This window comes from Pantherophis guttatus, chromosome 4 (genome assembly GCF_059756535.1).
Source record: "Pantherophis guttatus breed Tessera chromosome 4, ASM5975653v1, whole genome shotgun sequence".
Classification (NCBI taxonomy): Eukaryota; Metazoa; Chordata; class Lepidosauria; order Squamata; family Colubridae; genus Pantherophis; species Pantherophis guttatus.
Window position 1 is genome coordinate 48,542,385 of NC_142066.1, and position 16,369 is coordinate 48,558,753.

Consider the following 16,369-nt stretch of genomic DNA (forward strand, 5'->3'; position numbering starts at 1 on the left):
GATATCCTGTCACAATCCTCTTCTTCCTCAACCTTCCTGAAAAATTGAGTGAATACTTGCTCAGGCTCGCTGTGCTCACTCTTATTGCAAAACACTGTCCCCTTTACTCTAAAGGCACTTTTTAAAAAGGCAATTGAACTTACTTTGTTTTTCCTTGAAGACATTCCGCTTCTCTTCCAAGAAGCTTCTTCAATTCATGAACTGAACCTGGATGACTGAGAAACTTGACAGACACAGTCCCCTTTATTTAGCATCTCCTCTTCACTCCAATTTGTACTCCGGTATCAAAGGGTCTGTCACCTTTGGGGCATCTAATTACATAATAAGTGTGATGTCCTTTCATTGTCTTGGAAATCCTATTGCTTCATAATTAAGGTAAAGCAGTTGTAAGAGTAGAAGAGTTAAGTTTCGTTGGCTGTTTTGCCATAGGTCTTCTAACGCTAGTAGTGTTTTATCTATATATCTATTTCCACTCAATGGAAAAGAAGTGGAGAAGAAAGATAGATTACTGATAGATAATGTTTAGCTATAGAAATAGTGTTCACAAGAACCATTGGTGGTGTAACGAAATGTCAAAACTGTCTGAATCAACTTCAAGCCAGATGTATTCAAGGCAAAGAGTACATGATCAAAATACTGTATTTGTTATTGCAATGGGAAAGTGGCCCTAATTCTCTGCGTCATATGACTCTACTTTCAGAATCAGACTGATGTCCTACTGCCACCAGATATGAAATATTCAAGGTGTCAAATCTCTGGAACATTAAGCTATGAGATTGGTATCAAATGCTTATTTGGGAAGTAATTAACCTACTATGAAAATTATTCTTCCCCATTCATAGCTTGTACCACTATAGTATAGATATGTCTAGCACATCACCCTCCCTTTCAATCCTTTGGGGGGGGGGGTATATTTATACATCAAATGTGATCTAATGTAATTCTTAATGGAATCTCCCTGCCACCCATCTGAAAGTTTATGCATTTGTTAGATGAAAGAAGGTTACAAACTTTGACTCATGGTCCATGAAATCATATAGTCTGAATAATGAAAGCCAGTGAAATTAAATTAGCTTCAAATGAATATAAATAAGATAGTGAGACATTTTGGTCTTGCATTCACAATATAAGCTCAAATATAAATATAAATGCATGCCATATCTTCAACTAAAATGATGAAAATTGTAATTGAAATATTTAAATTCAAGTGATTTTCAAAACAAATCAGAAAAATTGGTTTAAACTGTATTTGTGAATATTGATGTCCTAGAGAAGACTGAGTAGGAAACCCACCCACTATTGAATCAGAAAAGTTCCCATTAGTAACACACAACCACACAAAGCCAATATATTTGCTTTCTTTATATGTAACTTTTGCATAAAGGATATCAAGTACAAAACAGTGGCGCCTAAACAGAGCACTTATGCCATGCCTATGTAACACTGAATGTTCTTTTGTTAGTAGCATTAATAAAACTGCTTCCATCAAAAACATGTAACATCAGTGGCTTCACATAGCAGTGTCTTTTCCTTCCTGCTCAGCAGGTACCCCAACTGAATAAAAAAAATCAAATCCTACGATATACAAAAGTTACCTCATGCTTCTCCCTGAACCTTTTTCAAGAAGAAAAAAGGTCAAAGGGAATATCACCCCCCACACCACCAAGTGTTTGGAACTCTGTTTCCTTTATTTCTTCCCTCAATCTCTGCCCTTGTTAGAATGAGTACTCCTGATGGGTGCACATTTTTCCATACTGGTAGCACTGAGGGGGCAGAATGATGAGGTGATTGCATCTCAGTTCATGGGTCTATTTCAGGTTTGATGCGTTTCTGAAGCAGGGCCCAAGCTTTTTCCACCTGTAAAAACAGACAAATTCAACTAGCTTATTGGGGATGACTCTCCAAAGAAAACTCATTTAATAGACCCAGTAAGATGCTGTCTTACTCAGCATCTGCTGTTATGTTTTTCTTACCATTTTATGTGTAATTTCTGGCTCCCACATTGTGCAAAGGACTACATGTGACTGCTTTACACGCTGGCTGTTAGGCATTTGGTTTTGTATCCGCAGTTTGGCGGCTTCTGAACTTAGGCCATCTCTCTCTATGATGCGTCTTATGGCCTTGAAAGAAACAGAGACAGAGAAGTGTTAGAGCAGGCAGGTCCTTTTCTTAAATGATGCCTTCTAAGCGCGGCCTAGGAAGCATGACTTTTCTGTGGCAGCCCCTGCCTTGTCCTTTCCCTTCAGATCCATCAGGTCCAACCTCTAAATCTTCTGGAAACTCATGAAGATCTGGCTTTCCCTCCCATGCCTGGATGGTAAGATTGGAGCCTCAGTATTGTACAGATGAATGGGTGTAATTGATGAAGGGGATCCCTATTTTTTTCTCTCTTTTTTTGTAATGTCGCTTTTCTTGTTAGTTATTACTGTTGTGTGCCATAAGATTGGTAACCATGTAAATCTTTTAAGTAATTTTTTACAAAATGAAGTAGATGTGCTAATTTAAAAAGATAATCTTTACTGGGATCATATAAGGTCTCCAGATTTAAAAACTAGCAATAAGGAGAGAACTAGTTAAAGTTGCACAATTTAGAACACTGTTTAGTATTCAGAAACCTGTTACATATTCTGCCGTCATAATTAAATTCTGAGGGTAGCAAGAGCAGAGCAAGGATTCTGATGACTGCACAGCAGAAGATGTGGGAGAAGGTGATCCTTCAAATTCATTAATTACAATCTACAAAACCCTCAGATCGTACTTGTTCCTCTTTTTCTTCAAATGAGAACATATTTTTAACTGCTTTATCTGTATTCCTTAGCACTTAATAGGTAGCAAATAAATGTGTACTTGAAGAACAGATGCAGAAGGAAGCTTAGCTACTTCTGCATCGACCAGACTGAAAGACTGGTCCACTCTTCTCTTTCTACAATTACTAATGAGATGTTAACTTATATAAGTGAGACATGAAAATCATAGCTATTCTATGATCCTATTCACTTCCCATACAACAGCTGAAACAAAGATGTCTTCCACATCCAAGACTGCCATTGCTGTTTGGATCCTCATGAGCTATAGAGCTTGGAAGTGAAGCTTATTAACCTTCAAGTCAGTTTCAGCTCTAGAGGAAATGTTGTGAGAAAGCATAGCTTCTCATTGGTGAAAACTCCTTCCCCTTGGGATTTCCCCCGCCTACCAAGGGACAATGAGCTTTGGCTTCTCCCATCCCCCTCTTCAGAAGAGTAGTCACTTCCTTTTTTCATCATTGGGAAAGTAGCAACAAGGGTAAGGAGGGGGTTTTAGCAGCAGTATAAGTGTTCCTGCTACCACATAAGGAACATGTGCTAGCAGGAACATCCCCTCCTTATCCACTGAGTTTTAGGGTATAGCCATAAGGGTGTCTGAATAGCAGAAGGAAAGTGGGTTGAGATTCTGATTCTGCACACACACCTGAGACAGAAACTAATAGCGCGTTAAAAACCTTCTTATACCACATCCACACAGCACATTAGTTAAATATTAAACCTTACTCATTTTTTTTTGCCTCATTGGAAAATCTTGTGGCAGAGAATTCTTAAATATCCTTGAATTTGGAAATTTTTACTATAGTGAGCCTTTGTGAAGAGGTACAACAGAAATGTAATTAAATAAATGAAAACTAAACTATGATGTGAAAAATTGCTGTCTTTGGATGCTATTGCCAAATGTAGAATGTCCTCTTCATAGTTATGAGTTATATTCTCTTATATTCTAAAATATATACTCTAATATATACTCTTAGGTATATATACAGTATTTTTTTTGCTAAGGAACCCATTACTTTTTAGATGATGAGATTTAACTATAGTGATATTAATTTCTTTATGTGATACTGCTAGGTGAGCTATTTATATTACTCTTGCTTTAGTATTTTTTAATCCTGGTTATTTCATCTTTATTGTGGTTTATTAATTTTGTGATATAAGTTGTTTGCATTTTTAAAAATCTGGATATAAATTATTCCTATCTATTTATCTACCCTACCTTTCATTGCACAGACTATCACTGAAAGCTATGTTACAGTTTTCCAGAATGTATGCGTCAAATATCTATACACAGAAAACAAATGTCCATGTATCATCATTATTTAGAAGGACTATGATGGCATATTCACCATTTGCCTGATAACTGTAACAGCAGAGCATTGGATTCTTTTTAAACAAGTACTGAATAGCTTTATGATGGCTGAAATAAGATCCAAAATATTTGCCTGCTCCAATTTAAATTTAGCTAGTTTGCACCAGCTATTCTTTCGGGCAAGCATGACAAATGCTATCCACCAAACAGGAAGAGAGAGATTTCGATTGCAAGAATTATACAACCCAGACGTTCTTACCTCGTTTTCAGGAATGATGACTGTCCAGACCTCATGCACTATTTCTGACCAGCCTGCCTCCAGCAACATAGCTGCATCCAGCACACACACAGCCTTTCCTGCAGAACAGAAATTTGAAGGGTGAACGGAAGGCAGTTTCTGTTAAGAGAAGGGGGCTGCAGCATGCTTTAATTTAATTTCCAAATAAGTCAGGTATCATAGCTCATTATGAGCAGTTACTGTGATGGCACAGTCAACTCATACTGGAGAATAAACAAAAGTATTGATAATTTATAAACTTATCCAAATGTAAAATTCTGATTTGTTGTTTTTAAACAAACCACAATGGCAAAGCGACAAGTCATTATTCTGCAAATTGCTCTGGAAATCTTTGAGACTGAGGGAGCTGGGGGTTCAAATGACTATATAAATAATAACTGCTGCATCATAGGCTAAGTCTAACTCTAATGTAACTAAACTCGGATAAACTAAGAGCCCTGGTAGCGCAACAGACTAAAGCACTGTTATTAACATCACTGCAAGTTCAAATCTCGCCAGGCTCAAGGTTCACTCAGCCTTCCATCCTTTCTAAGGTAGGTAAAATGAGGACCCAGATTGTGGGGGCAATAAGCTGACTTTGTATAAAATATACAAAAGTATGAAGGCTATTGCTTAACGCATTGTAAGCCGCCCAGAGTCTCCGGAGAAGGGCGTCATATAAATCAAATTTAAAAAAAAAACATATGTTATTCCCAATGTTAAGATGGAATCAGATGGCCTGTAAATGAAATGAAATGAATTTATCTCAGCTTTCATATGCTGTATATATGCTGAACGGTCCTCATGCTAGGACCACATGACAGTCCGTCATAAGGAAAGTCACGGCAACTCTGCTTAAGCGATCTCTCCTGGCATGGCTCTTAGAGATTACCTGCTCCTCTTTCTGAAAAAGGAGATCTTGCACCTATGTAACTTATTCACAAGTCTTGCCAAGATCCCCCAAAAGACCTTCTCACCCTGCTTGCCTGCCTCTTCTATCTTTTCTTTTGCCATTTGAGCCATTACTGGCCACATGATATTGTTCAGTTGCTTCATCTGTTCCTGTAAGAGGGAACAAAGAAAGCCAACATGAGAAATTTAAGGTGACCTACTGCTACTAGTGAAAACAAAAAAGCAAAACAAAACCCTGGGAATTGCCAAGGCACAGTACCAATCCAAGAGGTATGGTATGCAAATCAGAATTGGGTCAAGACATGCACTAGCATATAGACGGCTATCCCAGCATCACCAGTTCTAAGAGTTCAATTTTTCCCAGTCTCAAGACCATTTTGTATTTAGTATACAGGGAGAGGTTCTCCCTGCGTGCACTGTGCTCACGTAATACCTTTCACCCACAAATGGAAAAAAACAAAAAAACACCTTGCTGTGAAAGGAGGTGAAAGGGCAGAGTTAATGGGGTGGAACAGAGAGGCATTCTGATGTCAGTGAATCAAAGGGTAAACCAAATATGCTGAACTGGAAAGGAAGGAATGTCAATACTGAAATTCAGTTTTTACCCCAAAGTGAGGCAGCTTTTTACCTGGTCTCCAAATACTTTGGCTCCCAACAATTTTCTGTTGATGGTTCCATCTTCTTTCAAAATATCTGTAAAGATGAGTTGGATTCGCCAAACACACACCAGAAAGAAATCTTGTGCAGCTTCCCCTTATTTGTGTTAAGAGACCCTCAAAAGTCAAATCCCTCTCAGAATTCACAGGTGAGTCTCCCATCTCCATTCCTACCGTAATTCTTAGGGTAATTAACTGGTTTTCACTGCCGTTTTTGAAACACAAGATTTGCCAAACTATGATAATTTCATTCATGATTCAAAACATTGGATAAAAGTACAAAAGGATAATAATGTAACATTTTTCCCCTGGGAAAAAAAAAATTAAAAGAAATCAAAACCTTATGGTAGTTTCCTGCAGCTTTTCCCAATCTGGTGATACAAAAACTGGTGGTATAAGAGTCACTTAGGTGAGATGAGCAATGTACAAATGTGATGAATAATAACTAAATGAATAAACCAACCCTAGAATTTCAAACTTCTCTAGAGAGCAATAGATTTGGAAAGTCACCTTATTGGATGGCTGCCCAGAACCATTTTAACATATGAATGCAAACGAAAATAACCTCTGCTGAGTTGTGGAGAAATGCTTACAATATAAGAACTAGCTACAGTGGTAAGTAATAACGTTATTTTTCCTGGAGTCTAGCCTCCAATGTCACCTAGCTTGATGTCCTCCAAGAGTGACTGACTTTGCCAAATAATATTTTCACCTAGATTAAGTGGCAATTCAATATACATAGTATGTACACAACAGTTTCACCTTTGGCCTGCTTATTACCCTGGTTCTTCTCCTTCCATATCTATTTTTCCAATGATGGGCCAAACTACTCTGATATCAGTGAATGTTTATAAGCTTTGTCTGCTGAGGACAAATGCAATTTTGGCAAGAAAACGGGGGAGAATAAATTTGGAAAGGGGGAGAATATATTGTTTTAAGTCACAAAAGTGGATTGGCAGAGGATCAGAGAGAAGAAAAAACAAATTGAGGCAGAATCCTTCCTATCCCTTCCCTTGCAGTTTTCTGGGTGAACTGAGTTAAAATATGGCTTCCCCCAAAGGTCAATCATACCTGGTCCAAATGCTTCTATCACCTGCTGGTATACAGGACCACCTGGCGTGTAAATGTTGTGTCCCAGTCTGTCCATATCCAAATGGAAGGCACCAAGTTGAAGCAAATACTGGGCAACAGAACTTTTGCCACTACCAGATCCACCTGTTAGCCCTATTATGTAGGGGCTGGAAGGAAGCGATGGATTTTTCTGAAGAGAAAAGAAGATTTATTTTATTAAGGGAATTGTGCATATTTACTTTCATTTGTATTATTGTTCGACATTACAAAAGTACAACTATCATTTTGCCACTGGCTCTTTTCATAGCAGCACTGTTCTAGTGAACAAACATTCACTGCATACAGCCTTGTTACATTCGGGTAGAGCTACATTCATAGTCCTGCACACTGTTCCCTGTAGAGCGTGCTCTCCATTCAGAGAGCTTGGCCTTTTCTCTCATGGTCTTTGCTTTCTTGAGTATCACAATGGCTGCTCCTAGTGACTTTGCATCCTTCTCCCTACCCCTCCAGTCTGTGGTGAAGGGAGAACATTAGCCTCATTCAAATAATCCGCAGCTCTGGACTGTAAGTATCTGAAGACTCAGCGCTTGCTAATAGCGAAGGCTGCTCTGAAAAAAGAGGAGAGGGAAGGGGAGAAAAAGGTGAAGGGACATGGTAGAGATCAGAGGAAGGCGAATAGTAGCTGTGTTTCTCATACTGGAAAGCCTTACTTTGAAGAACGGAAGGGGCCAGAGGCAATCCAGGTAAAAGAATTGCTCACAGTGAAGACTGGAAGGCATGTTCAGACTCTTCTTTGACCTATCTTTTATCTTTTAAAAAAATCCAGCAACAAAGGTGGCAATCCATACCTATTTAGGAATAGTTCCCTTTCAACTCAAAGGGCCTTACTACCAAATAAATACATAATTGCACCCTGACCCTCTCATACAACTCAAAAGCTAAAGCAAACACATTACTTACCTGAGGTGTAGACAACAAAGTTCCGAGAAGTCTGTACCTCAAGCTAGAAGAGCTGATTTTTTCTTCCTCATTTTTGGCATGTTGAGGGTCAACAGCCAGATTGATCTTGTGGAGAGCCAGTTCAGAAAGGTTCTGTAAGACATTTGTTAGAGACAAGTTGCTTTTCCATACTACACCACACAGTCTGGCAATGAATATCTATTATTCTACCACTGCAGGCAATCCTCACTTAATGTCTGGTCACTTAGTGACTGTCTAAAATTATGAGAGACATTCCCCTCCAAAAGGTACTTATGACCTGGTTCTGGGATTCCTACAGTCATGCCCCCGCCCCCTAGTCACATGATTACATGTGCTTGGCAACCCAGTTCACATTTATGGTCAGTTGCAGCATCCCAAAATCATATGACAGTAATTTCTGGCATTTTTGCCAGTTTCTGGCATTTACTTTTAGTTTCCAGCAAAAAATACCCATTAGATAAAAATGGATTTGTTTAATGACCACATTCACTTTACAACACCTGCAAAAAAGGTCGCAAAATCTGGTAAAAGTATAATGCCACTTAACAATCACCAAGACTGTAATTCTCAACCTAATTATGGTTGTAAATCAAGGACTACTTGTACTGCCCATTTCCGTTTGCATCCAAAATTAATGTCATTTAATCCAAATTGTTGCAGATGGTTATTTAACCCCCTGGTGACAAGCAGAGCCAAAATGGTGGAAATAAAACTGTTTCATTTAGTAATAGGCAATAATTTTCATTTAGTAAAAGGCATCCATTTTAATATGGTGTAACTACATTTACTCTCTATATCAGGGCTGTCAAACTCCTGGCCCATAGGCCCGATGCATCATGCGCTGGCCACACCCATGCCCAGTTTAGCAAAGGGGGGAAAAGTCATGACACGTCATATGACAATGCTGTGATGACGCGAGATTGATATCCTTGCTCTATATCTTCTCCAATGAACTATACATTTTTATCAGTTTTATTACTTCAACCACCTTATAAGTGCAGGATAAGAACAAATAGAGATCCAGGTCTCTTCAGCTTTATGGCTTTATACCACTCTAGCTCTTGAGTGACCAAGCAACAGGTTCTCTACCCTGGTATGGAAGTGAAATAGATCAACAAACTGGCTTATGTTCCATGTTTAAGAGAACATAAGACAAACATATCTAATAAAAGCGTATAATAGATATAATAAATATGCTTGTGTTTATGTAATGATTATGTGTAAAAACATCTCACACACTTGTAACCTTTTTAATTAGTCTTTGCTATGTAATTCCAAAGGAAAGGTCATGAGCCCTAGATCTAGCTGCCACAGTGGTTGCTTGAATTGATAGATTTTAAACAAATAAAAAAAGGTGGATGGATGATTACAGTAGGGACAGAGATTACTATTAATCCCTTTGTTAAATGTAAGGATAGTGAATGTCACCCATACTCACAAAAGCATGCAGTAGAAATCTTGTCTGGTGGGGGTCAGTAGAAGTGAGCCATGCTCTATACTGAAGAAACATTTCTCTACCTATTTTGTGCTTGGATTAAAATTCTAGATATCACATGATAAGTAAACAATGGGTCATGCAAATTTTTGCAAGGTATTTTGCTTTTACAGAGGTCCAAACAAAGCAATCCCTTCAAGTTGTTTGGGGAAGCAATATGAGCCCTTACAATTCCTGGATTTTCTGTCAATGAATGACCTCAGAATAACAATAAGCACCATTAAGATGATCACCATTAAATCTGAATACAACTCATTTGAATTAATTTGCTGTTTATGTAATTGTATAAACAGCATAATCTGTGGTAAAACTTCAACAAATATTTGAATGTCCTTAAACCCTCCAATTAGCATAGACTAGTCCATTAAATAGGAGTGGAGTCCAAATGAAAAAAAAAACCCGTTTCTGTAATAAGCTAAAGTGAAGTTTCACTGTACTATATAATTGAAACTCTTGCTAAATAGAATATAAAGCTGGGATCTCCAAACATAGAGCCAAACTCAAACTCTAAACTCTATTTAGCTCTCAAAGTTCTGTCTAAACAAAATATTTTTCCCTGCAAGCAGAACAACACAGGCTGTTCTCGCTTGGCAGAAAATTCAAGAATATTTGGGACCAGTGCCCAAGTGCTTCTGCTAGTGATGGGGCTGAGGAAGAAGTATGTTCTGAAGACCTTAAGTTCTGGCAGATCCTAGATGGCAGATGGTTTTTCAGTTTGTACCCAATAGTGGCAAAAAGATTCCCACATACTTACATTTTCTGCCCTCCTTCTGTTGACAGAAAGACCCCCCTTGAATGTTTCCTCACTGACGACAATGCACTTCAGGTTCGGATCAGTGATTGATGGACCAAAGGGATCATATAGAGGAACGATGCTAAATAGCAGGGAGGGCTTGACATCTACTAGGAATTCAATAAGTTGATTCAGACGTTGTTCAAAAGGTAGGATCAGCTCCTTTAATAACTTATCTGTTGATGGAGAAAATAAGAGGAAAATGTAGTAAAGCACAGCTCATCCTTCCTTAAGTCTCTTGAGGTGATGCCCCAATATGAGAAAAGTTCATAGTGCTACAAAGTTGTGATTTCCTTACCTTGGAATTAAGAGAATGTCATATTGAGAAAAGACAATAGAGGCTGCATATGTAATTGCCACGAGTTTGTGATAAGCAGAGTTTCCTTACCACTGGCCTACCAAGCTAGTAAAGTACAAGTCGAAGCTAACTTATATTTACTTACTGAATTTAGAGTTCTCTCACCACAATTGCTCAGGGCTAGAAATAATTTCCTGTATATTTTCCTTAAAAAACAAAAGGCAGTAGATGAAATGGTATAAAGTTACGGTGGAATTAAAGAAGGGTGCAAGGATAAAAAGCTATTGATAAGAGCAGTGTAATAAATAATGCTGATGTAAACTATGTTTAGCTGTAGTGCCTATTCTTATATCTTTATTTATTTGACTTGCTATTTCTTATATCTTTTCTAAACTTTGTATAACATTGCTTAGTCCAAAAAGGCAAAGTGTGTATCTATATCTATCTATCTATCTATCTATCTATCTATCTATCTATCTTTCCACAAACATAAATACACACATCCAAGAATTGGAAAAAACAATCTGTTTTATCATTGATAAAAAGCTGTAGAAGGCTTAACTCATCTCAGCCATATTCATTAGCTCCTTAAAATACAAAGACAGATCCATTTAAATTAGCTTCCTCTAACAAACTTAGATGTTAGATCTGGTATTATACTTAATAAACAAGGCAAACTGCCATAATGGTGAACAACACATTTCTAAGTTCTGCATATATATTTGGATAATACTTCCAGTAAAAAAATTATATGGCATTCTAAATATTAGCATCATATGTCTAAACAAAAACTTATCCTCTACATTGTCAGTCCTGATTCCAGTTACAGCATTCAACCATTGTGTACAAAAAAATCTGGACTATGTTAAAAGTCCCCAAATATTTCTATTTCTCTAAATAGTTTTGCAGGAGAAAGGCATATATGGTTCAAAAAGACCCACTTTCCAAAAGATCTTTGTCAGAGACACCAATGAGGAGCCGATTTTCTGCCAGCAGACAGCTCACACTCAGAAGAATCTTGTGGCCATTGTGAAGTCTATCAAAAGTGCCTCCCACAACTACATCAGAGAAACTCTGCAATGGCTCATTTGTTTTCTCAGTCTCCTCTTGTGGGGACAGTTCTCCATTATCATCTTGTAAATCATAGTCAGGATACAGTAAAACAGACCTCAGTTTAGGGCAACAGCTGTAACAACTGATGGCATAACGTTCTAGGCGTTGTTTGATAGGATTTGACTGCACTCCATCAGCACTTTCATAGTCTGTGAGCACCACCTCAGGTGGCTGGGAAAGGTTCTGAACAGATCCTAGCACTGGAGGGTTAGCTCCTTGATTGAGAAGGTTGGTGAGCAATATCCGGACATCAAGGTGACGATGGATGTCAGCATCAGCGTACAGCTTGCTGATAAGGTTGTGTACTTCAGATGTGGCAGGAACATAGGCAAAACGGGGTTGTGTAGCACCCGAAAAGCTGAGTCCTGGCTGCAGTTGAATATATAGGGTTTCTTGTACCAGCCTGGCAGCTGAAGCAAGAATGGGCATCAAGCGTAGAGAAAGTGCCGACAGTGGAGATGTCAGAACAAGTAGACCAGAACGGAAAATCGACATGCTGTCCGGGAGGACCATTCAGAAAGATATATGTAAAAAAAAAGAAAGAAAGAAAGAAAGAAAAGATAAGTCAAGATAAATCAAAGTAGCTTTAACCTACAGAAAAAATAATGACCAAAGATTTTATGTATTAGCATCTAGTTTAAAATAATAAACCTCATTGTAAACTCCAGAAAAAAATTCCCCTTTACTGTAAAGTAGAAACTATCTATTTAAAATACTTAACTGACTGTATTATACACTAGCATTGGACAAGATATTATCTTTCAGCCTAACCTTGGTAAGATTGCTATGAAACCACAGTATGTTTGAACATGCTGGAAGAAGTGTAACAATAGAGAAAGTGTCCATAAACAGCAGTGCTGCCTTTTTGCTTATTTTTAACTTCTGTTTGACATTAGTTAAAATGCAATTAAGCATATTAATATGCAATTAAGCAAATGAATAATAGTAAGATTTCTTTATATCTTTCCATTTTTTTAACTCTTAGTGGGCTACAACAGAGAACGATGAAGATAGCAATAGTAATTGCAAAGTAATCACCTCTTGCTTTCCAGTGCCCTCAAATCTCCCATCTTTAAAAGATAAATGTCACCCTAACAGGTTGATTACATCATATATTTATTTTTAACTACCCAGCCCCACCCCTCAATCAACCCAATGGTCATCTCTCTGGAAATAAAACCCACTTATTTACATTTACATCACTACATGATCTATTTTTTTAGCTCAATAGCTCCCCTCCTCTTCTTGATATTTCATTTCATTTAATTGTGTACAAAAGTTAAAAATATAAAATTGCTACAGTATAAATATCAATAGAACTGGCTACTGAAAATAAACTATTCAGATATAATAAAGTGGAACATCCCCCATTAGTATAGCTAATGGCAGTGGCTTCCAAGTGCATACGTGTCACGAATGTGTGCAATTTAATTTTGCATACAGCCTATGTGTACATTTGTATTTCTTGGGGGAGAAAAGACTTCCAACACTATTTGAAGATCGCTAGGTCTACTTTGGATTTCCAAAAGCAAACATGTACTTCTTCTTCTTCTTCTTGTTAGTCCCAAAGTCCTGTCTGACCCATCGCAACCCCATGAACAACTTTTCCTTCCTGTCCTCTACCATCCCCACCGGGAGACCATTGAAGCTCACATGTACTTCTAGTAATAAAATTAATACTGCATAGGGATTGTATTTTTACTTTATTAATTTTTAATAAAATTAATACTGCATAGGGATTGCATTTTTACTTTTGTTGTATTTCTACATTTGTTACTTTTTTGAGCTGCTCTTTAAGAAGTCAAACAATAAATAAATGAGAGGGGGTGGGGGAAAGAAAGAGAGATTCTCCTTCAAGCCTTTATTCGAAATTAGCTGGGCGTTCTGCAGCTGTAAAAAAAACCAAAGATACAGAAAATTCCAAGGCTGTTGGGTTTATTAGAGAGCAGGGGACGTCGCTCTCGCCCTAGACATAACCCACTTTCTCTAGCCTCCCATCTACTCCTGTTATATCACCGTAGCTCCTGTTACTTTGCATAGTCGCATTCTGCTTGCTTTTTTTTTTTTGCAACGAAATGCTCCAGGCTTGTTTGGGGAGGGGGGGGGGGAGGAAAAAGAGAGGTGGGAGAATAAGCCACCTTTTGCAGACCTCCCGTAAGTAAGGAAAACCTGCGACAAACTGGCCATTTAAACCCAGGTTCCCAAGTCGCTGGGGAAGAAGAAGAAGAAGACGACGCCAAATGATGGCATTCCTCGCTGCCCTGCAATAACCAGCCCCCCCCCCCCACCACCACCACGAGAGACCGGGAGCGTGTCTTCGCCCCCACCTTCCAAGGAGCAGCAGCCCCCCCCCGCGCCCCCCCCCCAGGAAAGGACACCTCCCCGCTTAACTCACCTGATAGGCAACCTCAGCCAAGTCAACACCCGACCCGGAAGTGTCTCTGCACAAACTGGAAGCGATCCTCGTGGCTAGGAGGAAAATATTTATAGAGTGGAAAGTTAAACACAGGGTGGTGTGTGTGTGTGTGTGGGGGGGGGGTATTTAAAGGACGAGGATCCCTTTGCCTCGTATAGATGAAGTTGACGGAAGAAGAAGTGTGTGTGTGTGTGTGTGTGTGTGTGTGTGTGTGTGTGTGTTGCTTGCGCTTGGACCCTGTGGGCTAGTCTAAATGAGGGGTCTCCAACCTTGGCTGCTTTAAGCCTGGAGGACTTCAACTCCCAGAATTCTGGAAGTTGAATTTGGAAGCCCCCCCAAATTCCGAGCCTAGTTCCCGTTGTAGAACTGCAGGGAAAAAAAACAGTTGCTACCCACCTGCCTTCCATTGAGGACCCGTATACTGCACGAGTCAAAAAGAGGGCTGTGAAAATATTTAGGATATAATTTTTTTATTGGCCAAGTGTGATAGGACCACACAAGGAATTTGTCTTTGGTGCCTATACTCTCAGTGTAGATAAAAAGAAAAGATAACATTTGTCAAGAATCATAAGGAGCAACACTTAATGATAGGCATAGGGTACAAACCAGGGGTGAAATCCAGCAGGTTCTGGAGAACCGGTAGCAGAAATTTTGAGCAGTTCGGAGAACCGGTAGCAAAAAAATTTGAGTAGTTAGGAGAGGCAGCAAATAGACCAACATTGTGGGGTGGGAATGGGGATTTTGCAGTATCCTCCCTGGAGTGGGGTGGGAATGGGGATTTTGCAATATCCTTTCCCCAGGAGTGGGGAGAGAATGGAGATTTTGCAGTATCCTTCCCCTGCCACGCCCACCAAGCCACACCCACAGAACCGGCAGTAAAAAAATTTGGATTTCACCACTGGTACAAACCCTTCGCATCCTGGACATCAACTGTTTTGACTCCTACCCTCAAAACGACGCTATAGAGCACTGCACACCATAACAACTAGACACAAGAACATTTTTTTTCCAGAACACCATCACTCTGTTAAGCAAATAATTCCCTCAACACTGTCAAACTAGTTATTAAGTCTGCATTACTATTAATCTTCTCATCGTTCCCATCATCCATCTCCTCCCACTTATGACTGTATGACTGTAATCTTGTCGCTGGTATCCTTGCAATTTATATTGACTGTTTCCTAATATGATTTGATTGCTTATTTGTTCCCTGGGACTATCATTAAGTGTTGTACCTTATGATTCTTGACGAATGTATCTTTTCTTTTTATGTACAGAGCATATGCACCAAGACAAATTCCTTGTGTGTCCAATCATACTTGGCCAATAAAGAATTCTATTCTATTCTATTGTTAACGCACATAACTATGTTTTAACAAGGGGGTCATAGAGGAAACCCTCTTCCTTGTATGCCTTTGCAGTTGTGTCCATTCCTGGATTGGAATCTGTTCATCATGGTCAATCACGCCTTGGCCCCCTCTCCCGTGACCACAATATTGCCAGGTGCTCTATATTGCTCGGCCACCCTTGAAAACCATCCAGAACCAGTCTTTCTCAATCTTAGCCACTTGAAGATGTGTGGGACTTCATTTCCCAGAATTCCTTGGTGAGCGAGCTAAGGGGGAGGATCAGGAGTCCCCCTTGAGGATCTTTGGTTGTGTGCTTGGTTGTCATTTTACATTTATTATTATAAGTTTTTTTTTCTTATTGTTTGTTTGTGCTGTATGCTTTCCAGTCACACATTCCATCCTGGACAGCCTTATACTGTAAATTTTTAATAAATAAATGTTGCTATATGTAGTTATCACTATAGCAACTCCTGAACATGTCATTTTAATCTGAAACTAATTTTATAGTTTCCATTGAAACCCATTTTTGGCACTTTTTAGAGTGCCAAAAAGAGCATTTAAGTAACTAAGAATATTGTGGGTGTTTAAAGGATCTAATTTATCTGTAATAAATATCTATCTATTGGCTCACTAAAAAAAGTGAGATTCTACAATCTGCTAGGGCTGTGCATAATTGCTCTTTGAGAGCTTCCTAATGTTAATGTAGGCCTATCTATCTGAATTCAACTGTATTGTTTCTTGTCAAAACTAGATAGGCTTTATCCTCGCTTTTCTTCTTTAACTTGTCAGTTAGAAAAAGTTCTAATCCCATTCCCTTTTCTCCCTAGTAGTTTTTCTGGGAAAAACTATAGGTTAAACATAAGGGGAAAATCACAACTGTATTAATTGAAGAACC

The 16,369-nt window shown here is 38.8% G+C and overlaps 1 protein-coding gene across 3 annotated transcripts; it reads right to left on the reverse strand.

The window, feature by feature from the left end:
* Positions 1-1,347: 1,347 nt before the first annotated feature.
* Positions 1,348-14,412, reverse strand: COASY (Coenzyme A synthase). Of its 3 annotated transcripts, XM_034415658.3 has the most exons (10): positions 14,105-14,412; positions 11,538-12,205; positions 10,260-10,474; positions 7,990-8,121; positions 7,030-7,219; positions 5,931-5,995; positions 5,368-5,452; positions 4,373-4,470; positions 1,974-2,120; positions 1,348-1,857 (listed from the first exon to the last, which is right to left on the reverse strand). In XM_034415658.3, the coding sequence occupies exons 2-10, from the start codon at positions 12,202-12,204 to the stop codon at positions 1,801-1,803; spliced, it is 1,656 nt and encodes a 551-aa protein (XP_034271549.1). In that variant the 5' UTR covers position 12,205; positions 14,105-14,412; the 3' UTR covers positions 1,348-1,800. The 3 variants fall into 3 exon arrangements, 2 of the variants coding, with proteins under 2 accessions (XP_034271549.1, XP_034271550.1); XR_015733801.1 differs by lacking the exon at positions 5,931-5,995 and having other exon boundaries at positions 14,105-14,346; XM_034415659.3 differs by lacking the exons at positions 5,368-5,452; positions 5,931-5,995 and having other exon boundaries at positions 14,105-14,346.
* Between the last annotated feature and the right edge of the window lie 1,957 nt (positions 14,413-16,369).